The following is a 26667-nucleotide window of genomic DNA, read 5'->3' as shown; positions in this document are numbered from 1 at the left end:
GTCCAGGAAAGTGTCTTTCTTTTCCCTATTTTACGGATGGAAAAGGAATTTTTAGGGGAAAAATAAAAGACAGGTTTTAGGAAATTTAAAAAATTTTAGAAATCAAGGGGACCATGGAAGAAGCACAGGGCTGCAGGGCAGCAGAAGGTATATTTCCATAGAATAGGGGGCTGGAGAGCGGCAACAGGTACATTTCCATAGACTGAGGGAGCTGGGAACAGCAGAAGGTTTAAATTCACAAAATAAAGAGAAGGAAGCCCTTGGGGAAGAAGAAAGCCCAACAGGAATAGAAAAACAATAAGGAAGGAGGTGGGGGGGAGAACCTCACGTCCATGGGAGGTTTGACCTTTGAGCCCAGGAGTTACTATAGTAACCAGTCCAAGGGAATAGTGACCAATCAGAGGGGATATCAAGCACCAAAATCTACAGCCTTAATAAGCCGTAGGGAAAAGGAACTCAGTGGGAGTCTTTCCCCCTCCCCACGTGGGAGTCTGTACTTGTTCTTTAATAAGAACCGGGACACCTTTGCTATTCCACCTTCTGTCCATGGACTCATTCTAAGTCTCTGACAGACAAAGAACCTGGGTTCCAGTCCAAAAATTCCTTTTCACAGAGGGAGACACTGAAGCCCAGCGATGTTAAATTAGTGGTAGAACTGGAACTCCCAGGCAGTCTGGCTCCGGAGTCTGTGCACATAGAATTATACTGTGTGTTGCATTTTTAAAAGTCCACTTTCTAAAAGAATTTCATGTTCTATCCTTTTTTTTAAAAATATATTTTATTGATTTTTTACAGAGAGGAAGGGAGAGAGATAGAGAGTTAGAAACATCGATGAGAGAGAAACTTCGATCAGCTGCCTCCTGCACATCTCCCACTGGGGATGTGCCCGCAACCCAGGTACATGCCCTTGACCGGAATCGAACCTGGGACCTTTCAGTCCGCAGGCCGACGCTCTATCCACTGAGCCAAACCGGTTTCGGCTCATGTTCTATCCTTTAATAACATGAATAGCCGAAACCGGTTTGGCTCAATGGATAGAGCGTCGGCCTATAGACTGAAAGGTCCCAGGTTCGATTCCAGTCAAGGGCATGTACCTGGGTTGCGGGCACATCCCCAGTGGGAGATGTGCAGGAGGCAGCTGATCGATGTTTCTCTCTCATCGATGTTTCTAACTCTCTATCTCTCTCCCTTCCTCTCTGTAAAAAATCAATAAAATATATTAAAAAAAAATAACATGAATAGTTCCCCTGTCCCCACCTACTTAATATATAACAACGTATCTATTTTGCATATCATGATTTATGTTCCTAGTTTGTTTAATCTTATAATTGTGATGCTTTTTTAAAGAAATGTGGAAAAATATACATAACGTAAAATTTACCATTTGGCCATTTATAAGAGGACAGTTCAGTAGTGATAAGCATATTTACATTGTTGCACTCCAGTGCAACCATCACATTATATCCATCATCTTGCAAAACTGAAATTCCATACCTATTAAACCATGACACCCATTCCTGTCTTCTCCCAGCCTCTGGCAACCACTATTCTACTATCTGTCTCTATGAGTTTTGACTACTTTGTTGTTTTTGTTTTGTTTTGTTTTGTTTAAATATATTTTCATTGATTTCAAAGAGGAAGGGAGAGGGAGAGAGAGAGAGAGAGAAACATCAATGATGAGAGAGAATCATTGAGCGGCTGCCTCCTTCACACTCCCTACTGGCGATTGAGCCCGAAACCCAGGCATGTGCCCTTGACCAGGAATCCGACCATGACCTCCTGGTTCATAGGTCGATGCTCAACCACTGAGCCACACTGGCCAGGCTGCTCTGGGTTTTTCATATAAGTAGAATTATACAACAGTCTTTGTGTGTCTGGCTTATTTCACTTAGCGCAATGTCTTTAAGGCTCATTCATGCTGTAGTGTGTGCCAGAATTGCCTCCTTTCTTAAGGCTGAATCATTTCATATATATACCACATTTTGTTTATTCATTCACCCATAGGTGGAAACTTGGGGTGCTGCCATCTTTTGGCTGTTATGTATAATACCGCTATTGCTACAGGGCACTAAATGGGTCCCGGCCGTCTGTCACTACGTGAGCCAAATTAAGCAGAGACAAGGTTGAATAGTATATGAGTGTTTCTTCTGGCAGTATGGAGAGAGCAGCCGGTCACCTGGTAAATTCTGCGCTAACACCTCCTCCTAGCCGGCTGATTAGGGAGAGAAGGATGAAAGCTGCCTGCCAGGGTGGGGTGGGGTGGGGTGTCAGGATGATGGCTGCAGGGCCTGTGGTCTGTGTGTCTCCTTCCAGGATCTTGAAGCTGGATAACAAGGTAGTTACTTTTCAATGGTGTTAAAACTCAGCTTGGAAGGTTCCTGGGAGGGGAGACTGGCCAGCATTCCTGAGCTGAGGCAGACTCCTGGAGGGGGTCAGGGTCCAGGCACGGCAACCAAATCAAAGCATGTCCTGTCCTTTGTCTGTTCACAACATCTATTTTCTTTTCTGAGCGAGGGACCCACCCGCATGGGCCCCAAGGCGTCTCTTATCTTTTTACAGCTCTGTTTTTCTTCTTGCAGCACATCCTCCCTTCCCGGGGTCTGTAAGAAAACCTCTCATCTGCAGCGAGTAATCATTAAACAACCGTGGTCCTACCCCCTTCCCACTGGGAACAGGGGTGTACACATATCTGTTTGAGTTCCTGCTTTCTTTTTAATTTTTATTTATTTTTAGATATATTTCACTTGATTTCAGAGAGGAAGGGAGAGGGAGAGATAGAAACCTCAATGATGAGAATCCTGCAGGCTGCCCCCCCCCCCCCCCCCCCCGCCCTGCCCAACTAGGGGTTGAGCACACAATCCAGGCAAATGCCCTGACCGGAATCGAACCATGACCTTGTGGTTCATAGGTTGAGCCATGCTGGCTGGGCTGAGTTCCTGCTTTCAATTTTTTGTATATATACCCAGAAAAGGAATTGTTAGATCATAGGGTAATTCTACATTTAATTCTAGTTGTGCTTTTAAACAGTTACGAAATCATAACACTATAAATCTTATAAGGGGAGGAGGAATTTTATAACCCCTTTCTGAAAACGGGGCTAAAAAATCCCTTCTCTGGGGGTGAACTCAGCTGGTGATGTGACGGGGAAACGGAACAGAAAATGTACTGAACTCCACTGCAGGCGGTGAATGGGCAGCCTGACTGTGGTCTTGCCGGAGCTGTGACAGTGGAGAAGTCTCCCCAGGCAGGCGGTCGCTGGCCCTGGCTGGGTCTGTGGGGGTGTCAGTGGTCTAGGCCACTGAGTTCTGCCCATCAGAGGGGCCCCCTTATTATACCTCAGTTGGGCCACAGACTGTCTACCTCAGTGGTTCTCAACCTTCCTAATGCTGCAACCCTTTGATATAGTTCCTCATGTTGTGGTGACCCCCAACCACAAAATTATTTTCCTTGCTACTGTAATTTTGCTACTGTTATGAATCGTCATGTAAATATCTGATATGCAGGATGTATATAGGCGACCCCTGTGAAAGGGTCGTTAGACCCCCAAAGGGGTCACGACCCACAGGTTGAGAACTGCTGGACCTCCTCTTGGGCGGTTGAGAAAGGGGAGGGGAAGGTTTCAGGGAATAAGGAGCACCTTCCAGTAATTATTGATAAGCCAGGGCCAGTGGCCAAGGGAGAGATAGCAAGGCAGCCCGCCCACTGCTATGCACGTTTTAGGATATCATTGCCCCTAAAAGGCGGAGAACAAAGGGCATTGTTTTAAAAGCTCCTGATTGAGAATAACTCTCACACATCAGCCCACGCCTGAGGGTGGGTGAGGGTGGGCGCAGGGTAGGAATGGAAAAGAAATGACTCTTGAGTCCGGCTATCTGGGATCTTGACTTCCTGTCATTACTTGCCCCCTGTCATCTTTGGGAGATCACCTTTGGAGGCTGGAGGGCGGAGCAGCAGAGGATACATGAGTACCTTTTGGATTCACCACAATCTATGAATTTATTCTAAGGCTTCCAGTTGACCCCCTGCCTGTGGCAAACTTTAAGAAGCTTAATCTCTTCCGGTCAAAGGTGGGAGAGGACTTGCTTGCTGGGAAGGATCTGATAGGAGCTGAGCCCGTCCGGGCTTCCCCCTCTAGGGGTGACCGAAGGCAACTGCAGGAACACACACTGAAGGGAGAGAGTCTGGGAGGCCCAAGAAGGGGTGTCCCAAACGGCAGGTTCTGCTCCTCGCTCCTCTCCCCGCCTGGCCCACGAATGGGGCAGACAGCTGTCCTGCAGCGTCCTTGGGCCTGTGTCCACCGCACCCTCCCTCAGTGCGGGTTCTGGGCCAGGAGCCAGACCTCACTCCAGAGCGCCCCTGACCAGTGGTGCAATCTTGAACAAGTCGCTTTACTTCTCTGAGCCCCGGTGAACTTATCTGAAAATTGGAGCCGAAATCTCCCAGCCCCCAGGGCTGAGAAGTTCAAAGGAGATCGTGTCTGAAAGCGCCTGGCAGGCAGCACGGTTCCGGGCAGCGGCGCCCCCTGGAAGTCCTCATTGTTCCTTCTCCTGCGGGCCGGAATCCCCAGCCCGGCCTGGTTCGTTCTCAGTTCTGTTTGCGGGTGACTCGCTCTCCCTGTTCCCATTTGGGGCTCTAGACAAATCGAGACAGGCCCGAATCTTCTCCCCTTGCTGGGTCGAGAAGCCAGACGAGAGAGACCTAGCTAGTGACCCCAGAATGCAGGCAGGTCAGGCCGCACCGCACAGGTATGTGTTTGCTCCCTTATCAGTGTTTTCCGTATTAAACACCGGAATGCGGCCCCGTGAATTTTGAAACTCCACTGAGTGTTGAGTTCAAGTGGCGTTTGACGGAGGTCAGAGAGACCTTGCTCGGACGACCCCAGGCAGGTCACGTCTCCCTGACAAAGGCCCTCCCTCGCTCTGTGCCAGGCCCCGCTCAGCAGGGGGGCGGGGGGGCAGAGAGGAACGTTATGGTGTGGCAGGGAAGACAGGGTGGTGAACAAAGCCCGGAGGGGGGTTTTGAGGAGGGAGCCCAGGGCCCAGCCACTTAATTTGACCTTGTGGATGAGCGGCAGGATTCCAGTGAAGCAGGGACGAGACGGGCACCTGCCTGTAGAAGACATCGCAGCTGAGTCTTCAGTGTGAGGAGGGTGTAGGACACGCAAGGGGATTTCTGGCAGAAGGAATAGCTTGAACATAGGCATGGAGGTGAGAAGCCATAAATCATAAAAGACATAATTATATTCAAAGCATAGAGATGTAGAACATGAGGCTGAGAGAAAAAAAAAAAAAAAAAAAGATGGGCCAGATCTTTTCATGGGAACCATAACCTCGATCATTTGCATATTGCTGCTCTCATATTAAAAAATTGAGCAATAGAGCCCGGCCGGCGTGGCTTAGTGGTTGAGCATCAAGAGCAACCCGGTCAGGGCACACGTCCAGGTTGCTGGCTCAGATACCCTGTGTGGGGCATGCGGGAGCAGCTGATCAATGATTCTCTCTCATCATTGATGCTTCTATCGTTCCCTCTCCCTTCCTTTCTGAAATCAATAAAAAAAAATGTTTTTCAAAAATCGGGCAATAGAGGCTCAGAGAGTTTAAATCACGTGCCCAAGTCACACACAGCCAGCAAGTGGCAAGCTGGGATGGGAACTTGACCTGTCTGACTCCAGAACGCAGTCACCCCACCTGGATCAGAGACGGGGAGGCCCACTTTGATGGCGGAGCCGCGTGGGGTCTAAGACTTGGGCTTCAACAGCCACCTGTGAAGCCTTCCTCTCTGAGCTTCTGGTTTCGGCCGGCAGCTAGAGGCCCCCTAGGATTATTTTCAGGTCTGCATTTTCCACAAACGGGAAGGGGCACCCACAGCGGGAACCACCTTCCAGCCCAGAGGGCGAGTGGCCAAAAGATCCGCCTGCCCCCAACAGGCCTTTCTTTCCCTGCCTGTGGGTGAGGCTAATGAATCCACCCCTATCACACTCCATCGCGGATGGGTCAGGGCATGTGGCTGGTTCTGCCTGGCACTGCTGATGGGTGGTTCCCACAGACAGGCAAGATGCACGGGTCTGAGAGCTGCAGTTCCAGAGCCCTGTCCCTTCCTTTTGTTTAAATATAATTTATTGATTTTTTACAGAGAGGAAGGGAGAGGGATAGAGAGTTAGAAACATCGATGAGAGAGAAACATCGATCAGCTGCCTCCCGCACACCTCCCACTGGGGATGTGCCCGCAATCAAGGTACATGCCCTTGGCCGGAATCGAACCTGGGACCCTTGAGTCCGCAGGCCGACGCTCTATCTACTGAGCCAAACCGGTTAGGGCTGTCCCTTCCTTTTAAAAAAATATGTTTTTATTGATTTCAGAGAGGAAGGGAGAGGGAGAGAGAGATAGACACACCCATGATGAGAGAGAATCACTGATCGGCTGCCTTCTGCAGGCTCCACACTGGACATCAAGCCCGAAACCCTGGCATGTGCCCTGACCGGGAATTGAACCGTGACCTGCTGGTTCATTGGTCAATGCTCAACCCCTGAGCCACGCCGGCCAGGCAGGAGCTCTGTTCCTTCTTGCCAGGTCTTGTCCACCTGGGGGCCCCTCCAGGCCATGGCCATTCCAGCTGCCCCAGGAACCTTGGTCCTGGGTCGTGTCAGCCTGGAGTCCAAGTGGATAAGCCCATTGTAATGAGCAGTTGCTGGTCCAGAAGCTTCTCAGACTAGACCTCATCTCAGCACTTTTCTTTCCCTTCACAGTGAGCTCTGAGGCCACCCTCGTGGACTCAGGACCCTGGGCAACCTTCCTGGGCCCTTTCCATAGGTCTTGCTCCCGGAAGCCGGTACCGACTTCTATTTCTCACTTGGGGGGGGGGGGGATAAGCAGGTTCTGGCATCCACTGAGCCCCTGTGACCCAGACCCTGGGTCCGGTGTACCCATGCCATCTCCTGAGCATACACTGCGAAAAAAATTTCTTTCCGACAGATGCTGAAAGAAAACCCAAGAACTGTGAAGAGCAGTCACAGTAGGTGGAGGCCTGGGTGGAGGGAGGCCTCTCCCTGCCTCCCGAGCCCCCTCCGCGGGGCTGCGGCCAGATCCATTAAATCAGAATCTCTGGGGGTGGTTTTAGGGTTATCTCTTAGCGGTTCTCAACCTGTGGGTCGCGACCCCTTTTGGGGGGTCGCACGACCCTTTCACAGGGGTCGCCTAAGACCATCGGAAAACACATATATAATTACATATTATTTACAGCAGCAAAGTTACAGTTATGAAGTAGCAACGAAAATAATTTCATGGTTGGGTCACAACATGAGGAACTGTATTAAAGGGTCGCGGCATGAGGAAGGTTGAGAACCACTGCTCCAGGTGCGTCCCAAGCAGCGGGCTGGACCACGGCTTCACAGGAAGGGGGGGGGGCACCTCCGTCCTCCGCGGCCCCCAGGTGTGCCTTTCACAGCACCATCCCGTTCACGAAACCAAAAATCAAAACCGGCGAGTGGAGGCCAAGGCGGCAGGACCGGAAGGAGGGGCGCCGGCCGAGCGCGCCCCGCCAGGCTCGGGGTCCCCCGGCCCGCGGCTCAGGTGTGGCGCCCCGGCAGGAAGCCTGCGGTCAGCCGGGTCGCGGGCGGTTGCGCCACCGGCTCGGGCTTTCGTAACAGCGCCCTGGGGCGGCCCCGGGACGCCCGGCGCGAGTTCCTCAAATGTTTTCCTGCGTTGCCAGGGCTGTCAGCGGCCCTGAGTCACGTGCAAGTGGGAAGTCGCACGGACACGGAGCGCGGCCGGCAGGAGCCCAGCCCGGCGCCGCGTGGGGCTCCAGGACGCGCCTGGAGTGTCCGGAGCCGGCCCCTCGGGGATGCGGGCCGCCCGCCGGGCCTGAGCGCGCCCGCCCCCGCCCCCCGCCCCGCCCCGCCCTCCCGGTCCCGCCCGCCCGCCCGCGGCCTCCTCGGGACCATGGCGATGGGCTGCTAGCGGAGGAGGAAGCATGCTGGCCGTCCGCTGCGCGCTGCTCACCGCCCTGCTGGTCGCGCCGGGGGCTGCGGCGGCCCCGGGGCGCTGCTCCGCGCTGGGTAAGGCGTGCGCGCACCTGGAGTGCCGGGCCAGCTGGCGGATGGGGGAAACCGCTGTGGTCACCGCAGGTGGGGGTGGTGGTGGGGGGACGGCCGGAGGGAGGAAAGGCGGGGTGATGGCTGCCCTCTTCCGTGGCTGGCTTAGGTCCCCGCGGGCACGAGGTGCGGGCTCCCAGGGACCCAGCTGTTACGTCGCGGGCGGCGGCTCCTGTGCCCCGGCTGCGCCCCGCGCCTTCGGAGCTGCGCGCTCCGGGTGACGGCTCTGTGGCCGGGAAGCGCCGCGCCGCCTGCGCGCAGGGCTTGGTGTGTTCTCAGAACCCTGATTCACGGGTCTCCCCCCAGTGTTCCCCGGAGTCTTTACACCGCTGCGTCCCGGGTGACTCTGAGGGCAGGTACCCCAGCCGGTGGGGCTCCCGCCGAAGGCGCCCCTCTACCTTCGGCTTTGGGGGCGCACCTGGCCTGGCTCCCCCCTCAGTGCCCCGGCTGGATGTGTGGATGACAGTGTCCTGCCTGTGTAGGGACTGCCCTCCTGGGCGCTGAGTCACGACCTCCTGGATGCGTGCTCAGGCTTCAGCGGACACCAGCTCTGCAAGCTGTGTCCACCCTGGGATTTCCACCTCAGTGGGGAGCAATTGGGACGTCTTGGGGGCTGGCACACCCCGGACTCACTTCCAGAGGCGAGGGAGGAGTGAGGGCAGGGGGCAGGGGCCACTTTTGCTCCTGTTGACTGTCATCTGCCCCTGGCAGCGTGCCCAGCTGCATGCCTAGTCTCTCTGGTCCAGCTGGGCAACTGCTTCTCCAGAGGTTTATTTTTGGGTCTGAGGGCTTCTCTGAAGACATGGCGGAAAACCCTGGGGCAGCTGCTGTCTCCTGCGGGGAGATAATGCTCGCGGCTGGAGACCAGTGTGCCCGCCGCTCTCTGCTTTCTGCATAGCTGTGTTCCTTGTGCTGGGAGGTGCGAAATGAAAGGATTCCTTTTTTCAGCACACACTTACAACTCGTGCCTAGAGAATGGGCACTGTTGATCGAGGCCTCCTGTGTTTCAGGCGCGTTTTCTAATCCTCCACTGGATCTCAGGACACTTTGTTCCGAAAAGGAGACTGAGGTTCAGAGAGGATGAGATGGGAAGTTGCCAGGCCCCATGTCCCTGAGCTCCAGTGTGGCAGATCCCCAACATTCCCACATGTAGAACTAGCCCAGCAGTAGGAGCTGGGGGGGAAGGGTGGTGGGGGGCAGGCTGAGAGTCACCCCTGGCTGGCTGAGTGCTGGAGCAGAAGAGGCCAAGGCAGGGAAGTGGGGGCCTGGGCTTGCCCACCCTGGCTGGTGTCAGAGGGGTGCTAGGCAGGGTTGAGGCAGCGGTCGGGAGGGAGCAAGGCTCCCCTGCCACCTCACCCCACAGCCAGGGCACCTGCCCAGGGGCGTTACAGCTGCAGCGAAGGCTTCCTTTCACTCCTGAGTGATCACCCAGCGCGAGGTACTGTGAAAGCAGCCAGGTGCCCGTCAGTTCTCCATCTCCCTGGTGCTCAGGGGGGACGGGCACGGTGGTCTCAAGGCCTGGGCAGCCTGTGAATTCAAGGCAGAACTGAGAGTTTGGGGAGGAAGTGAAAGCCCTCCCAGTTCAGAAGGAAAATACAGAGATGTAGGAAATACCCAGCTCCCCTCCCACACCCACACAGACTCAGCCCACAGGCTCGAGAGTAAAAATAAAGACCGTGTACAGGAAGTCTGGAGCAAATGACTGAGGTGTCTCGCTTTGGAGAAGTGAGGGGCCGAGGGGTAGCAGTGGCTGGAATGGGTTTGGAGGGGAAACCCACTGGCTCCCGGGGCTGTGGGCTCCTAATGGCCAGAAGCCTGTTTCCCTTGGGGTTAGCAGCTGCCGCCTGTCCTGGAGCTCAGGCGGACCTGCCTTCTCGGGGCTGGACTAGCTGGACTGAGCTGTTGGGTGTGGAGGGCCTGGACACAGGCGACTCGGGGTCTCCTTTGGCCTTCTGCAGGGCCCTAGCACCCAAAACATACACCTTTGTCGCTCCAAGTCCTGTCTCAACTTCTGCACTTCCCTTTATGGTAATTTCTTCCGGCCCCAAGTGTCTACCGCTTTCCTAGCCTTACCCTGGCCTTATCAGTATTTCTCAAAAGGGTGGTTCTGGGTCGAGTTGCGCCAGAATTGTGTGTGTGTGTGTGTGTGTGTGTGTGTGTGTGTGTGTGTGTGAAGGGTGGGGGTGGGGGCGGGGGCTTGACAAAAATGCTCGTTCTTGGCTCCAGATTTACCCAAGAGAAATACCAGGGAGCGAGTCTTGGGAAATGTCCTTTTCAACAAAAATCCCTTGTGATTGGCAAGTTTGGGGATGGCTGGCAAACCGAGTGGTGGAGGAACGGAACGAAGGCCCTCCCCCCGGTGGGCTTCCAGTTGCCAGAGATCTTTTCCTGCTTTGGCTCCGACCTTGTTTTTTCATTGCAACAGACAGGTATTGAGTCCGAGGAAGGAGGGGCTGTGTGCGGTCAGCCGCCCAGACGCCGCACTTAAGGGGCTTGAACAGGGTCAGGTGTAAATCCCTGAGAGGGACTGAGGAAGCCCAGCTCTCCGAGCGTCCTGCTCAGCACAAGCTCCCCAAAGACAACTTGTCAGGGCGACAGTGCGTAGAGCAGCGGTTCTCAACCTGTGGGTCGCGACCCCTTTGGGGGTCGAACGACCCTTTCACAGGGGTGGCCTAAGACCGTCAGAAAACACATATATAATCACATATTGTTTTTGTGATGAATCACTGTGCTGTGCTTTCATTATGTTCAATTTGTAACAATGAAAATACATCTTGCATATCAGATATTTACATGACGATTCATAACAGTAGCAAAATTACAGTTATGAAGTAGCAACGAAAATAGTTTTATGGTTGGGGGTCACCACAACATGAGGAACTGTGTTAAAGGGTCGCGGCATGAGGAAGGTTGAGAACCACTGGCGTAGAGGAAGCTCCTCTGGGGGAGGGGGAGGCGGGGGGGGGCAGTGGGGGCGGGCAAGGCCCCAAGAAGCAGGCATATTGACCCTGACTGTGACCTCATCCTGGGCTGGGTAAACAAACCCTCCCCCTCAGGCTGTTTGGGAGGATTACACAGAGTGGCCTGGGTTCTCTCCGTGTAAATGTGCACCCCTCCCGTCTCCCCCTGTCTCCCCGGCCTGCAGGCCACCAACCCTGTGAGTGAGAGCGTTCTTGCCACTAATCCCGGCTTTTCCCCAGCCAGTCCTAAAGGCTACAGCTCGGCTCTCTAATACGGTGGCCACTTCCTAAGCGTGGCTCTATAAATTTAAATTAATTCAGCCCTGGACGGTTTGGCTCAGCGGATAGAGCGTCGGCCTGTGGACCAAAGGGTCCTGGGTTCAATTCCGGTCAAAGGCATGCACCTTGGTTGCAGGCTCCTCCCTGCCCAGGCCCTGACTGGGGCACTGCAGGAGGCAACCAGTTGATGTGTTTCTCTCATATCGATGCTTCTCTCTGCCTTTCCCTCTCTCTTCCACGCTCCCTAAAAAGCAATGGAAAAATATCCTTGGGTGAGGATTAAAAATAAATTTAAATTAATTAAAATGAAGTCAAATGAAAAGTGTAGTTCCTTAGTTGCATTCGCCACATTTCAAGCGCTCAATAGCCCACGTGACCAGTGGCCTCCGCATTGGTCAGAATAGATAGAATTTCTATTACCCTACAAAGTTCTGCTGGACAGTACTGGTCCAATAGAACTTCCAGAGATCTTCTGTTGCTTCTCCCTTTATCCCTCTCTGGTCCTTCTTTGATCCTCCACCTGAACACAGCTCATCTTGGTACAGGTAATGGCTAAGGCTGTGGAGCCAGACAGGTCTCTCTACCCAGCCCTGCCCGGTAGAAGTGATGATGGTGAGCGTGGGTGAGCGATCTTACCGCTCAGAGACTCACCGTCCTCATCTAGAAAACATAAATAACCACTGTACCTTTCGGGGTGGTTATGAAGATGAAAATGAGCTAGGAAGATTGTATAAAAACAAGTCCCTGGTGCGGAGCAAGTGCTTACGTAAGTGTAGCTCATAGTTCATTCATTTGAAAAAATAGTTTCAGCTCCTCTTGCGTCCCAGGCACTATTCTAAGAGCTATAGATACCCAGCCCTGAGCAAAACAGACAGATAACCCCTGGCTCGTCAGAGCTTCATTTGAGTGGGGATGGAAATTAAATGTGTAGTGTGATTGTGACTGGTGCGAGGGAGGAAGAGTAACGCAGGGGAGAGAGGCAGGAACCGTGTGCCTCTGTTGAGGACGGGGCATGTGAACTGATCTTTTCCTCGGGAGGCCGGGGGTGTTCTCACCAAGAACATGATATTTGAATGCAGGCCTGAAGGAAATGTAAACGTGTTTCAGGATTATACTCCTCTCAAACAAAGCACTTTCACGGCCAGAAGCTTTTCTGAAAGGAAGTGTTTATTGAGCCAAATGCTAGCCAGGAAAGGGCCACGTCCCGGGCATGGAGTCTAAACCACAGCCGCGGGGCTGGATGGAGCAATGTCTGCCGGCCTGCGTCCCCGGCGCTTTCGGACATCGTGTCTGTGGGGGGAAAAGAGAAGGATGGAGCTGTGTTGAAAGAATGTACACTGGCTATCGATCAAGAGGGGGGGGGGCGGGGCCGGTTCTGAGATGGGTGCAGAGTCCACCAGGAGAAGGGTTGGCTCCTTTGGGTTGGCGGCGGGCAGCGGTCCGGAACGTTCTTGCAAAAGCGAGAACAGAGGTGCCTGGGGGTTGGTGGCGCCTGGCTATTTTCTTTAGATAAACGTGAAGATAGCCACCTGAAAGTTGGCTCTCTTCCAGCACGCCTCAGGAGTGCGCGCAGCCTTTTGTGGGTCGTCCTGTGCTCGATAACTGATTAACTTCGATGGTCTCTCGCTGCCACCTCCCGCTGCGATCTCATGTAGGACGCCTTGTTCCTCCCTAGGCGCAACACGGGAGACTTCACAACGGGGGGAGAGATCTGGGATAGATCTCAGAGAATAATCTAGTCTCATGCTTGGCAAACTGCGGCTCGCGAGCCACATGCGGCTCTTTGGCCCCTTGAGTGTGGCTCTTCCTAAGCCTTAGGAGTACCCTAATTAAGTTAATAACAATGTACCTACCTATATAGTTTAAGCTTAAAAAATTTGGCTCTCAAAAGAAATTTCAATCGTTGTACTGTTGATATTGGCTCTGTTGACTAATGAGTTTGCCGACCACTGGCCTTGGGGGTGTGCCCCTGAGGCCCTCCTCCAGGAGGTCTCCTAGCACCTGTTCTCAGTCCCCTTCCACATCCAAACTTCCTTTCCCGAAAAGCATCCTAGGTCTGCCCTCTCTATACCCCTCTCCACACGATGGTGACTGTCTGTTACCATATTGAATGCCAGCTGTATACACGGAACGAAGCTAAGCTCTTTGCCTCCGTGATCTCATTTGCTCTTCACAGCCTCCTATGTGAGAACCTCCTCTTGTGTGAGAGGGTGTTAGAGCCATTGCATACTTGGGGGAAGCTGTAGGACCAGCAGGGATTGTCGGAGGGAAAGATCAGAGGTCAGTTTTGTACATGTCGTAGCTGAGGTGTCTATTAGAAAACCAGGACTGCCCGGGTGGCGTGGCTCAGTGGTTGAACATCAACCTATGAACCAGGAGGTGACAGTTTGATTCCCAGTCAGGGCACATACCCAGGTTGCGGGCTTGATCCCCAGTGTGGGGCGTGCAGGAGGCGGCCGATCAATGATTCTCTCCCTCTCCCTTCCTCTCTGAAATCAATACAAATATATTTAAAAGAAAGAAGAGAACAAAGAAAACCAGAAGATGCTGAGGAGTTGGATACAGGAGTCTGGAGTTTGGGGATGAGGACTGAGCTTCAGGCATGAATTTGGGAGTCACCTGGTGGCCTGTGAGAACCCCGAGGCAATCTAGGGCAAGAGTGTAGATGGAGGAGAGAAGAGGCCCCTGGGCTGGGCCCTGGGGCACCCCAGCCTTCTCAGGCTGGAAGAGGAGGAGCAGGCTGAGAAGGCGAGCCCGGTCATGTGAGGAAAATCAGGAGCGTAGTTGCCTGGAAACCCAGTGAGGACCGAGGAGCAGAGAGGAGGGAGCGCCCTGGCTGGCGTGGCTCCGTTGGCTGTTTTGGGTTACTGTTCTTTTTTGTTTGTTTGTGAATCCTCACCTGAGATATTTTTCCGTTGATTTTTTTTTTTTTTAGAGAGAGTAGAAGGGAGGGGAGAGACAGAGAGAGAAACATCAGTGTGGGAGACACGGTTGCATGGGCCCCAACCGGTACCAGGGATCGAGCCTGCATCCGAGGTACATGCATGCACTCCCCTGGAATCGAACTCGGGACTCTTCAGTCCGTGGGCCGACGCTCTATCCACTGAGCCAAGCTGGCTAGGGTGGTTACTATTAATTCTAAATTTTCTAGTATCTTCCATAGTATCGTCTGACTCTTCATGTGCTTAGTTGCTTACTGTTTTAATTGCAATAGCTTTATAATTTCCTGCACAGGCCTACCATGTTTTCTGAGATAGGAAGGAAGAGGGGAGGGAGGGGAAAAAGAGAGAGAGAGAGAGAGAGAGAGAGAGAGAGAGAGAGAGAGAGAGAGAATAGAGAGAAACATCGATCGGTTGCCTCCCACACTTGCCTTGACCTGGGTGGGGATCAAACCTGCAACCCAGGTACATGTCCTGGACCAGGAATTGAACCCAAGACCCTTTGATGTGAGGGCCAACCATCTAACCATGGAGCCACACCGGTCAGGGCCCAACAGGCACGCTGATTCTAAAGTTCAAATGGGAAAGTAAATAAGCAAGGATAGCAAGGACAGTTCTGAAAAAGCAGAGAACTGGGAGGGGAATTAGCTCTACCCATCTTAAAGCACATTATAAACCCACGGGAAGCCAGAATCTGGGGGTCACAGCTTCCATCCTGAACTGTTTCCTTCAAGGTGAAGCTTGTACAGAGCTCATGGCACATGGGGGTGTGGAGGGGGACGTAGGCTTGAGCTCAGGCAGTGTTGAGAATGCGGGGTGTGTGTGTGTGTGTGTGTGTGTGTGTGTGTGTGTGTGTGTCTTTAGGTCCTTTGTAACCGCGTACTGCAGTGTCACATACATAGACAGGGGCGCACTCAGCACAGCTCTGACGGCTTGCGGAGTTGTCACTGAGCACACCCAGGAACTGACCGGGACCAGCCCAGAACCTCCCCTGTGCTCCGCTCCCCCCACCCCCTCCCGCACCTCCACTTGGTGGCTTCTTAAGTCTCTAGCGTTGCTTCCTCGCATCTAAAGGGGTGGGAGAAGGTGGTGGACGTGGTTTGGGATGGGATGTGGGACATAGATCAGGTCCCTTCTTTCTTCTCCCCCTAACCCCCTCCACAAACATAACAACCCTCATGTGGGTCAGGCTCCTGGGTAGACTCTGAGGCCAAATTCAGAGATGGGAAGACCGGCCCCTTTGTGCCCTTCTCCTGTGAAGGTCATGGACCCTTTGGCAAACATGACTGAGTCCCAGGGCCGCGGGTTCCCATCCCCGCTACAGGACACACTGGCTACGTGACGGGGCCCTGGTTCTCATCTATGAAAATGGGCAGGTTGACCTGAGTCATCCTTTTTTTTTTTTTTTTTTAAAGGACTTCCTTATATATTTTTATTGATTGATTTTTAGAGAGAGAGGAAGGCAGGAGAGAGAGAGAGAGAGAGAGAGAGAGAGAGAGAGAAACATTGATTTGTTGTTTCATTTACTTAGGGAGGCTCGGCCCCACTTCACTGTTGAGTCAGTAGAATATGCCCTGACCAGGAATTGAACCCACAACCTTAGTGTATCCGGATGATGCTCTAACCAACTGAACCATCCAGCCAGGGCCTTTAATCACCCGTCAGGCCCCTTACAGCCTTAGAAGAGTGACCCTTCGCTCAGCACGCGCTCTGTGCTGAATTCAGCCCCTCTCTGGACCCAAGTCCTGTGTGTGTCCGTGTGTAGGCACCTGTGCTCTTCTTTTTATTATTGATTTTTGAGAGAGAGGAAGGGAGGGAGAGAGAGAGAGAGAGAAACATTGATGTGAGCGAGAAACATTAATCAGTTGCCTCCTGTATGCACCTGACTGGGGATCAAACCTGCAACCTGGGCATGTACCCTGACGGGGCAATCGGACCACAACCTGTGGTGCACAGGACAATGTTCAACCAACGGAGCCGCCCGGCCAGCGCCCTCTGTGCCCCTTTCACGCCCTGCTCCGTCCTGCTTTGATGTCTCCATTTCTCGATGTGCTTCCTGGGCTTGGTGGGGGTGACGGGGTTGGGTTGTTTGTCCTCCTCAGATAACTTTTCCTCTGATGAGTTTGTAATCTCTGAGAGGTGATCCAGGCCAGACCTCCTGGGCCGGAGCCAGCTGCTCTCTCCGATGTTGCTGGAGAGGGAGTGAGTCCGTGTTTTCTCGGAGGACTGGTCTCCGAGTCGGCAGCCAGCATCACCTTGTTATGGGTCCAGAAGAGCCTCCATGGCTCCCTGCCCCTCCCAGTGGTACAGAGGCCGTGGTGTGGGAGGGGAGGAGAGGCTGCCAGGGTAAATACTGACACCACCAGCTACAAGGCAAATACAAGCAGGTACAGAAGCACAAACACGCCAGAGGGAGAGGAGCGGCCGGGCTGCCAGCAGGAGCAGCGATCTGAGGAGGGGGGGCTGAGGAAGGGGTGGGGCGGGGAGCTGAGTTACTGAACATGGCAGGGGCCACAGCTTAGACCCTGAGGGCTGGCCTCTCCCTCCAGGCGGAGGAAGGCATTCGGGGGATTTTGGGGGAAGTCACTGAGCACACACTGAGCTGGGGAGAGTCAGAGGTGGGGGCACTTTGAAACGAACTAGTCCTTTGCGTGTCGCTGCTAAAGGTAGGGTAGGGGGAGAACCGTCAAGGGTGCCAGGCCCCTGGCTCCCGGTAAGAGACCCCTCCAGATACTACTCGGATGGCAGGGCTAGACTCCTTCCCCCGCAACCCCCCACCCCTTTCCACATACCCTCAGCCCAGACTCCCTTCCCCAGGCCTCTGTGGAGGGTGGACAGGAGTGAGAAGAGCAGGGTAGAAGTGAGGAAATTGGAAGACAGGGAGAGATCTATAGAGGGTGGTGGGCAGCCCAGAAAGGGCAGCTGAGGGTGGAGCCTAGGGCGACACCTGGCCCCCCGAGAGAGAGAGGCTGGGGCCAGACTCGCCTGCAGCCCATGCAGACCCCTCCCTCTCTAGGGTGTGAATGTGGGCCAGTTCCTTAATGTCTCCCAACTTCCTGGACTCAACAGTGGCGTGGGGCCAAGCCTCCCTCGGCAGCAGGGTTGTTCGGGGTGGGGAGCTCTCACGGGCACGTGGGAATCCGTGCTAATGAGTGGTAATGATCGTTAAGGTTATTGTTACATCGGAAGCCAGGAGGTTGGTGTCGGCCCTTCGATGGGGAGGCAGGGCCAGGGGATGAACCCTGGGAACTTGTCCGAGGCCCCGGGCCCCGTGGGACCAAATTCTGCGCTCGTTTCCCGGAGATTCTCAACAGCCGCCCCCCTCGTCGCCCAGACAGGACCTTTCATTCCCTGTGAGCTCATCTGCAGCCCTGTGTCCCCGCAACCGGAGAGGCGGGGGCCTGCTGTGCGGCCAGCTGCCGGCGGCCGGCGGGACCTGCGTCTCCGCTCAGACCAGGGCAGTGGGATCAGCAGGCGTGCGCTAAGCTAAGCCCGGGCCCCGTGGTGCGCTGGCAGCTGCTTCGCTGCTTACATAATTGGGCCGGGGAGCTGAACTTGTTTTTGCTGTCGGGAGCAGCGACAAGCTGTGCGAGTTGAGAAATACGTCTCTGTGTGCGTGTGTTTTTCTCTAGTTGTGAGCGTTGCACGTCACCCTGGAGAGGGGAAAAGGAGAAAAACAGCAACCTTACCTAGGTCCGGAATGAGGACCCACACTCGCAGGGCTGGCCCTCCCCGCCCCCCCACCCTTGAGAGGTGTCGCAGGGAGTGGGGTTCTGTGGCTCCAGGCTGGGGTGTGGGATAGGTTGCCAGGGGTGACGAGGACCTAACCTCTCCTCCCCTCAGAGAATGGGAGGCCAGGGAGGGTGTGGGAACGCCTCTCTCCCACAGCTCTCCAGGGAGAGGAGGATCATGTGTCCGAGGGCAGTGGGGTGACCTGGCTGTCACTCCTCTCCAAAAGTCATCCACTATGAGAATAATAAATCCGTAGACTGATTATGTGTCTTCAGGCAGGGCTGTTGTCTGAGCTACACAGACACACGCACGCTTCCTGCCCTCTGAGAGCGAATGCTGGCGTGGTAAGACGCTAGACTGCAGGGAACGGGGGCAGCAGGGAGCTTCGGACCGTGGTCTTACGGAGAAGGCGCAGGCGAATGGGGCTGTGCGGCGGCTGTGACGCGCCCAGGGCTGCCCGTCATTGGCCAGACGGGGACTAGAACCCGGGTCTTCTGACCACACGGGGGTTTCCCCTCTGCCCGTCTGCCTCCCGCAGTCAGAGATGTGCTTTATGTTAAATAACAAACCAAGACGAGACTGTCCCTGGTGGAGAGTATAACCCGTGGAAAACTCTAGGCACTTGCCCTCCCTGGGTTCTCACTTCTCTTTGCTGTTCCCTCTTCACTGAATGCCATTCCTTGTGGCTCTGTTTCTCCAACTCCCACGCGCTTCTCAAGGCCCAACTCAATCTCCCTTCCCTGGGATCCTGAGGGCTCCCCTCCCCACCCCTTTTGAATGATTTCACCCTCATGACTCCCTCAGTATGTCGGGAGCACGTATCTCGGGGTGGCCTGTATTATAGGTAGATTTTTAAGTTCTCCATGGAGGTCTGTGTAGGTTAAACGAGACCATGACATGGATAAGGAGGAGAGGTGTGTCGGTGCCTCGTAGATGTTCATAACTGTCAGTTCTGTCTCCTGGGATTGGGAGTTTGGGGCCTTGTACATACATGATGAATGTACAAAAAATCGTGAATCCTTGAGACAGGCACAGGCTTGCAACCCTGGCCTTAAAAGACCGAGCAACTGAACCGCTCAAGCACGAATGCTAAACTGTGTGCTCTTTGCTAAATGTCAGGCTGCGCAGGGCCCGCCCCTCCCTGCCGCGCCCCTGCCGCCCAGGCTGGGAGTGTGAGCGAGGCTGGGCGCGTGTGTGAGGAGCGGGAAGGGGTGCTCTAGGAGCACGCTCCTCACCTGTTCCCCGCTGGGTCTCTTCTCGGTTAGGAGGGCCTGTTTTGGGAGGGCTCTGGCAGATTCCAGGGAACAAACAGCGGCAGATGGGAGGAATGGTGACCTTATGTCCACCAGGGGATCAGGCCAGAGCGCTGAAGCTGCAAGGGGGGCGGGGGGTGGGGGAGGAATTATATATATATATAATATATTAAGAGTAATACAAACAACTTATAGAAAATTCAAAAACTACAGAAAGATGAGAAGAAAGAAACCGTCTGGTCTCATCCTTTGGAGAGGTGGGCAGAGATACCAGGAGGGCATTCTGTGAACACCCCTCCCTCCTCCTCCCAGAAACGCCCGTGGGCTCCCACGTGCCGCGGCCACCCGCAGTCAGGGGTCTGACTCAGAGGTCGGGTGGGGTCGGGGCAGAGGGGTGAGTGGGCGGGTGGGAGGGGCAGCGCTGCCCACTCTGACATTAGCACGTTTGTCTCCTTGTGGTCTTTCCTCTGAGTTTTTGTGACCATCCTGTATCCAGCGCCTCAAAACGCCGAGGTAGTGCGGCGCTGCTCAGGCTCTAGAAGAAATCTGTCAGGAAGAAGGGCCGGGACAGGCGACACTCGCCAAGGGCTGGTTTATAATTAATCATCTCCCATTAAAAAAAAAAAAAAAAAAAGGTGACTCAGTTTTAAAGAACACTGTTACTCAAGTTCCCTGGCAGAGGAAGTGGCCATTATGTTTCTCCCGCAGCTCTGCTTTTGTGGAAGAGGAAAATAGGCTTTTTATTTGCTATTGCTCCGAGTTGCCCAAATAGTTTGGCCATTGTCCGCGAGCCCTGGGACAGAACAGCCCCTGCTATTGTTCGGAGGGTCACCAAACATGGCAAGAGCTTCCATCTGGACTGGGTAAGGGAAGTGAGCGGGGACACACATTTCCTGGAACTGGCAAAGCAGGCGCAGGAAAGAGCTCCCGTGGGCGCTGGACTCAGCGTCTCCTCGTTGGGGCGAGCTGGTCTGGTCTCAGTGGAGGGCCTGTCCATGGTACCACCAGAGGGGGCACCTCTAGACCACTGTGTCGGCTGTTTCTTTTTGGTTATTTTAAATATATTTTTATTGATTTCAGAGAGGAAGGGAGAGCAAGAGAGAGATAGAAACATCCATGATGAGAGGGAATCATTGATTGGCTGCCTCCTGCATGTGGGACCGAGCCTGCAACCCAGGCACGTGCCCTTGACCGGAATCGAACCCGGGACCCTTCGGTTTGTAGGCTGACGCTCTATCCACTGAGCCAAACCGGCTAGGGCAATGTGCCAGCTGTTTTTAATGTGGAGGCCCTGTCCAGGTGGAGACCATGTAGGTGCCCTACATGAAACGAGCATTTATTAAGCACCCACTGAACTCTCTGATGAGTGCAAGCAGGAGCTCACGGTCTCCTAGTTATGGTTGGGGGTGGGGAGCTGTGTGTAGTCCGGGACCGTGCCATGTGAAAAGTGCCAGTGAGAGGATGAGCCGCCTGTGGTCCTCGGACCCTACTAGGACCTTCATGCCACCTGCCCCGTGTTTTGTATTGGTGCTCCCGGCTGCCTGTGAGTTCTGATGTCTGCTCATCAGCTGGTGGAGGGGTGTTGCTGCACCCCACCGCGGGGCCTCCCACCAGCAGACAGGAGCGGCTCCATCTCTGTTCCTGCAGAGGTGGTAATTCGTGCGTGAGCTCAATGTCCCCGTGGGGTTTAATCCTTACAGCTGCTTTATCAAGTGGAAAATGGAAAAGTGAAAATATCAATGTAGTGATCAGAAGTGTTGGTACGTCTCCTAACGTAACCGCATTCAGGCACAGATGGAAATCAGTATGTGAACTGAAAGTGGCAAGCTGTATCTCCACCAGGCGCTTTTCGGACTTGAGTCCATTGGACTGTGTATTCTGTTATGAAGGAAAAGGACACGTGTGACACACACACTAGGACCAGCGATTCTACTCAGGGAAACTCGGAAAAATGCACCAAAAGCCACATGTGAGAAAGTTGATAGCCACACTCTTTGAGATATGACTCAAACCTCCCTCAATAGGAGATGATCTACTGTAGCTGCACAATGGAATTTTTTAAAAAAATATATATTTTATTGCTTTTTTTACAGAGAGGAAGGGAGAGGGATAGAGAGTTAGAAACATCCATGAGAGAGAAACACCCATCAGCTGCCTCCTGCACACCCCCTACTGGGGATATGCCCGCAACCAAGGTACATGCCCTTGACCGGAATCGAACCTGGGACCCTTGAGTCCACAGACTGACGCTCTATCCACTGAGCCAAACCGGTTAGGGCTGCACAATGGAATATTACACAGCGGTGAAAAAGACACACTGGAGCTACATGTAAATAAATCACAGAAACACAATGGATGATAAAAATACATCGCATGAGTAGTGAGTCTATTATTTTTCGAAGTCAGGGAGGGATGCCCTGGCCAGTTGGGCTCAGCGGTTAGAGTGTCAGCCCACTGACCTAAGGGTCTCGGGTTTGATTCCCAGTCAAGGAATCAAATGGACCTCGGTTGCAGGTTCGATCTCCGGCCCAGGTCAGGGTGTGTGTGCGGTAAGCAACCCCTCGATACCTCTTTCTCATGTCGATGTTTCTCCCCCTCCCACTTCCCTTCCACTCTGTCTGAAAACCAAGGGGAAAATGTCCTCGGGTGAGGATTTAAAAAAAAAGTAAGGGAGACGAACCCCAGGACGGAACACCGTGTGGGGGGAGGCTGGAGGGTGCAGAAGTGGAGCGGGTGCTCAGGGACAGTGATTGCACTGCTTGTTACTGCAGCCTCGGGGCAGAGGACTCCGGCTCCCAGTGGTGAAGTGAGAAGGCAGCTGGAAGGCAGCCTGTGTCACCAGGCAGGGCCCAGCCCCAGGAGACGCCATCTCTGTCCCTTTGATGCCCATGTCCCTGGTCCCTGGGCTGTGGCCAAGGGTCGGTTTGCACAACCAGCCCTGGCTTTGGGATTGTCAACCTCTGGGAGTCACTGAGCCTTAGGCCCTCCTTGCTGACAGCCCCCTCGGATGGGGTGGGAGGAAGGACAGTCTGCCAGGTGTGAGGTTAAAACTCTCCCCCAAGCGAGAAGGCTCTGCAGGTCTGAGAGAGACTGGTGCTCCTCCTCCAGGCGCGAGAGCAGGGGTGGGGGGTGAGGTCGGATGCTCGGGCAGCTGCTGGGCCCCTACAAAATCTTGGGCCAGATGTATTGCTGCTGCCTGCTAGTGAGCGGTTGGACATTTGGTTTGAAGGACTAAGTGTGCTTCATGGGAAACTGGCTGTCTTCCCTGGCCCTGGTGCCCTCAGCTCCTCGGACTCATTTAAGAGATGGGTTAATAAATTCGTCCAAGCTGGGCTCTGGCTGGTGTGGCTCAGTGATAGAGTGTCGCCCCCACACCAAAGGGTTTCGAGTTTGATTCCAGGTCAAGGGCACGTGTTTGGGCTGCAGGTGTGGCCCGGTCCCGTAGGGCTGGCTGGTCGGGGAGCCTGTGGGAGGCAACAAATTGATGTGTCTCTTTCCCATCGATGTTTTTCTCTCTCTCCCTCCCTCCCTTCCTCCCTTCCACTCTCTCTAGAGATCAATGGAAAAAATACCCTCGGGTGAGGATCAACAACAACAACAAAAATTGGTCCAAGGTGGCTGGACTAATTTATATCTTAGAGCACGAATATATAATCTGTACTAAAAAAAATGTACTTGTTCCTTTAATTTTGGACACTAGGCCGTGAACAGTGGCAGGCCCTCAAAGGGTTTTCTAAGCAAAAATGTGGGGAGGCCGGATCGAGGCTTCGAGGGCTCCCTTGGGCAGCTGGGTGGAGAGGGCCACGGCTGGGGCCTGGGGCCACGGGGAGGCTGCTGCCATCACCCAGGCGGAGGCCTGGACCTCGGGGTGGACTTGGGAGATGTTTAGTATTGAAGCCTCGCGGGGCTTCCCCAAGTCAGGAATGAAGTTGCTCCGTTCGCCGTGGACTGACTGCGCGTCTTCTCTGTCCCCAGAGGTGGAGAGCGATGTGCTGACCAGCAGGCCCGGCGCCAACGTCTCCCTGACCTGCCCCGGCGGGAAACCGGGAGGCAATGCCACGGTTCACTGGGTGCTCGGGACCCCGGCGACAGTCTCGAGCCACGACAGATGGGCTGGTTGGGGGAGGAGGCTGCTCCTGAGGTCCGTGCAGCTCAACGACTCCGGGAACTATTCGTGCTACCGGGACGGCCTCCCGGCTGGAACCGTGCGCCTGCTGGTGGAGGGTGAGTTGTGTCCGCCGAGCTCTCGGGGACGGGATGGCTCCCTGCGCAGCAGCTCAGCATCCCAGGCTCCTGTTTTTTCCTTGGCCCATGGATCCTGGGACAGGCCCGCCGACGTCTGCCAGCGAGACTGGCGGGAATTCCCGCTGGGTGGGTGCACCTGGCTGGTGGGGACCCCGTCCCGCTGGCCTTGATGTGCAGGTAGGGCCAGAGGTGGGAGCCAGGCGGCCTGGGCGTGCATCCTCCTTTGCAGCTTACCGTCTCTGCTCCTCAGTCTCCTCTTTGGTAAAGTAAATTAATGTTACAGTGGGGCCTTGACTTACGAGTTTAATTCCTTCCGAGACCGAGCTCGTTAAGGAGCTCGTTAACTCAAATTACTCTGTCAACTCAGTGCAAAAAATCGGCGGAGAGACAGCTGGTATCTCAAAAAACCCGTTAGTCGGGACACTGGTAAGTCAAGGCCCCACTGTATTACCTTCCCTCAGAGTCAGTGCAGAGATTACATGGAGAGGAAGTGTGAGTGTGCGCACACATGGACATAGGATGTTGAGCACTCTCAGACCAACCAGCTTTATTTTGAGAATCAGCAGGTTCTCAGCTCCCTCACATCGCGTCTCGATAAAGATGCGCTGGAGCCAGGTGCCCTGTGCGCCAGGCCCTGTGTCCCCGGGACCCTGTGCGGGAAAGCCGTGTTGCTGTTACTTAGATCATTTAATTTTGGAGGAGGAAACTGGAAAGAGCTGGCCTGTGTGACTCCAAAGCCCCCATGTTGGGATTGTTCTCTCTCCCCTTTAGACAGGGTAGCCCTGGGCGTCTCCCTTTGCCACTGTGAGGTCCTTTAAGCTCCCAGCCACTGTTGTGTATGTGGCTGTTTGGGTCCCAGCTGGCGCCAGAGTTGGGGGGCTGGGCGGGGGGGGGGCGGTGAGGATGGCTAAGCCAGGGGCTCCCCGAGAAGGGGAGGGAGGAGAGCTCACCTCGGCCCCGCGTGCTCGCTTCCAGGTCCTCCAGAGGAGCCCAAGCTCTCCTGCTTCCGGAAGAGCCCCATCAGCAACGTCATCTGTGAGTGGAGCCCTCAGAGCCCCCCCTCCCGGAGCACCAGGGCCTTGTTGTTGGTGAGGAAGTTGTAAGTATCCTGGTCTGGGCTGTGTTTATGTCTGCTCATCCTTCACTGAGGCCCTGGGAGGTGGCGGGGGGCAGGGTGTAGGGGGGGGGTGGGGGGAGGGGGGGCTCTCAAAGGAGCCAAGTGGCACTGGCCAGCCAGTGATTCCAGAATTTTATCATCAGAAAATATTAGAAAATAATTAATTCCTCTGGGAAGAAGAGGAGGGAATGAGAGAGGAAACTGAGACAAACTCCGGTGCTCTCCCCTGCTGGCCACTGTGCTAGGATGTCTGTCCTGTCAACCGCCACAACAGGCATGGGAAGTGGGTGTCATTTTTCTCTGTAACAGATGGAGAAACTGACTTTTCCGAGAAACTGATTTCCTTGGGTAAGGTCCTCCTGCTGGTAGCTCTGCTAGGAGCCCAGCCCGGTCGGCCTGACCTTATTCGACGCTAAGGTTTGGGGCGCTTTTCTGAGACGCAAATGGCGCTGGGAGGGGAAGGGAAGCCGCTCATTATTGTGTCCAGGTGTCCTGACCTGGTGAGCTTATCAAGTGCTTCCCTTGATAATGGCAGACGACGGGAAGTGGTGATAGGGGGAAGTGGTGATAGAGGGGAAGTGGTGATAGGGCGGAGAGGGAGCCGGAGGGGGTGGTGGTGGTGGTGGTGGTGGTGGAAGTCACACCTGCCTGGGGCGCCTCTTTGCTCCAGGAGATGGGATGAGTTGTGGCAGGGATGTGGAGGAGGGGGAGATGCTGAAAACCAGCACACCTCTGCAGTTCCGTCTGTCTCCATCCAGAGCCGAGGGCCCCTTAGCCCAGGTGCTCCTATTGGAGTTTGGGCTGTCAGTCACCAGGGTCTCAAAAAATCTGAACAGTGGGTTCAACCGGGTGATTCAGTGTCCAGGGTCAGCTGCCTAGACCAGCCTTAGCAAGTTTATTAGAATACTTTGTGTGTTCGTTACTGGCATTTTGAGAGAGAGAGAGAGAGAGAGAGAGAGAGAGAGAGAGAGAGGTTGAGAGGTTTTAGCTCACACCTTCCTCCTGTCAGCAGCCTCAGGCACTTCTGTCCTCCTGCCTGGCCGGGTGCCTCTGCCTTGAAGTGAGGAAGTGGAGTAGGGAGCAACTGTGAGAGCCTGGGGGACCACAGAACCCACTCAGGCCCGACTCAGACCCGGGGCTGCTGGGGGTGAAACAGGCCCCTGGAGGGAGGTTGTGTGTCCTGCTTTGTGCACACATCCACGCCCTCCCCGGCTGTGCTTGCTCACCCATTCGTGTCACCAGGGTTCCTTTCGGTGAGTTCAGCATCAGCTGTGGGCCGGGCCGGGCTGGGTGGGATGGAAGCCTGGGCGGGATGGAGGGAGGGAAGAGGGAGTCAGGGAAGCTCTAACTCAGTCTGGGGAGGTTGGGGCAGGCTTCCCAGAAGTTGGTTCTGGGCCTGGGGTTCAGACCCGTAACAGGAGGTTGGCGGGCGAGTGGCTGCCGTGGCCTCACATGCCCACGCATGTCAGAAGTGGGTGACGTCTCAGGCTCCCAGGCCAGGTGGGCCGGTGTCTGACTCACCTCCAATATCCTCAGTCACCCGGCCTTCCTTTCTGGGCTCACCTGCCAGAAATGCTCCCACCTCCTTCGAGCCCCCGGCACCGTGTGCTTCTGGATGGCCTGTTTCCTGGCTGCCCCCCTGCCCCTCCCCCACCTTTCCAGGAGCACAGGACCTGGCAGAGTGCACCCCCCTTCAGCACCTTTGACCCATGGGCCCCAGCTAGATGTTTTATACTCATTTTTGTAAAAAAAATATTTTTATTGATTTCAGGGAGGAAGGGAGAGGGGGAGAGAGATAGAAACATCCACCATGAGAGAGAATCATGATCGTCTGCCTCCTGCACATCCCCCACTGGGGATCGAGCCCACAACCCGGGCATGTGCCCTTGACCAGAATCGAACCTGGGACCCTTGAGTCCGCAGGCCGACGCTCTATCCACTGAGCCAAACTGGCCAGGGCTACACTCATTTTTCAATTAACCACCAGGCAGGTACTATGAATCTTCCCATTTTCAGATGAGCAAACAAAGGCTCAGAGAGGAGATAACTTAC

At 54.6% G+C, this 26667-nt stretch overlaps 1 protein-coding gene across 5 annotated transcripts in view; it reads left to right on the top strand.

Moving 5' to 3' along the window:
* Positions 1 to 7723: 7723 nt before the first annotated feature.
* Positions 7724 to 26667, top strand: part of IL6R (interleukin 6 receptor) — a 73152-nt gene continuing 54208 nt past the window's right edge. The window contains exons 1-3 of one of the 5 annotated variants that reach the window (XM_059673662.1): positions 7724 to 8054; positions 23229 to 23477; positions 24474 to 24597. In XM_059673662.1, the coding sequence (XP_059529645.1) occupies positions 7970 to 8054; positions 23229 to 23477; positions 24474 to 24597 (458 nt within the window). In that variant the 5' untranslated portion in view covers positions 7724 to 7969. Of the gene's footprint in view, positions 8055 to 22797; positions 22868 to 23228; positions 23478 to 24473; positions 24598 to 26667 lie in introns of those variants that run through there. The other 4 variants (XM_059673666.1, XM_059673667.1, XM_059673665.1 and 1 more) reach the window with 4 other exon arrangements.

This window comes from Myotis daubentonii, chromosome 18, assembly GCF_963259705.1.
Source record: "Myotis daubentonii chromosome 18, mMyoDau2.1, whole genome shotgun sequence".
Taxonomy (NCBI): domain Eukaryota; kingdom Metazoa; phylum Chordata; class Mammalia; order Chiroptera; family Vespertilionidae; genus Myotis; species Myotis daubentonii.
The sequence above is the reverse complement of the archived record's forward strand: the minus strand, read 5'-3'. Positions and strand labels throughout refer to the sequence as shown.